Source organism: Octopus bimaculoides, chromosome 3 (assembly GCF_001194135.2).
Source record: "Octopus bimaculoides isolate UCB-OBI-ISO-001 chromosome 3, ASM119413v2, whole genome shotgun sequence".
Lineage (NCBI taxonomy): Eukaryota > Metazoa > Mollusca > Cephalopoda > Octopoda > Octopodidae > Octopus > Octopus bimaculoides.
Window position 1 is genome coordinate 21,719,417 of NC_068983.1, and position 777 is coordinate 21,720,193.

General features: G+C 26.8%; 1 protein-coding gene across 2 annotated transcripts in view; it reads right to left on the bottom strand.

The window, feature by feature from the left end:
* Positions 1-106: 106 nt before the first annotated feature.
* LOC128247268 (kinesin-like protein KIF6) overlaps positions 107-777 on the bottom strand; it is an 85,787-nt gene continuing 85,116 nt past the window's right edge. The window contains exon 8 of one of the 2 annotated variants that reach the window (XM_052966081.1): positions 107-583. In XM_052966081.1, coding sequence (XP_052822041.1) covers positions 564-583 — 20 coding nt within the window. In that variant the 3' untranslated portion in view covers positions 107-563. The remainder of the gene's footprint in view (positions 584-777) is intronic. The other variant, XM_052966080.1, reaches the window with a different exon arrangement.

Genomic DNA, 777 nt, shown 5'->3' on the forward strand with positions numbered 1-777 from the left:
ATATATATATATATATATACTTTATTTAAAAGCAGCAGAAATATAACAAAAAAAACGTTATATTTCTGCTGCTTTTAAATAAAGCATATTACTCTACCTCTGGTATTTGAGTACTCTTTTTTCCACCTTGTTGCACATTTCATGTGCTTACTCCGGTATATATATATATATATATAGATAGATAGATAGATACATAGATACATACATACATATACATGTATATATACATACATATATCCATATATACATATACATTTATTTACATATATATACACAGAGAGAGACACACACACACATATATACATAAATATATGTATATACTTACATTATATGTATGTATGTATGTATGTATGTATGTATGTATGTAAAAGTTGTTCTTTTCCTTATCTTTGCACTGTTAGATGATGCATGCCACTGTCTTCTGTCTTTGAGTAACAAAAACTTGCAGTGAAAAGACTGACACAGCAATACACTCAGGTGTTACATTTGGAACTGGTATCTTGTTCTAACAGAGATGTGTACTATAAAATATTGGTTTTGGCATCAGCTGCTTGGCATTTGTCTCATTTATTTTCAGAACGCACTGGAAATAAAATTGATAGTTTGTCAATGAAAATATTTTAAAAGAACAGCAAAAGGTGGTAAAATATACATATACATATATATATATATAAGAAACTATATATATATATAATGAACAACAACCTCCTCTACAAATGTAACACAAGCCTTTTGTAGTTTTTTCTCTCTTATTATCTTTTATATATATATATATAA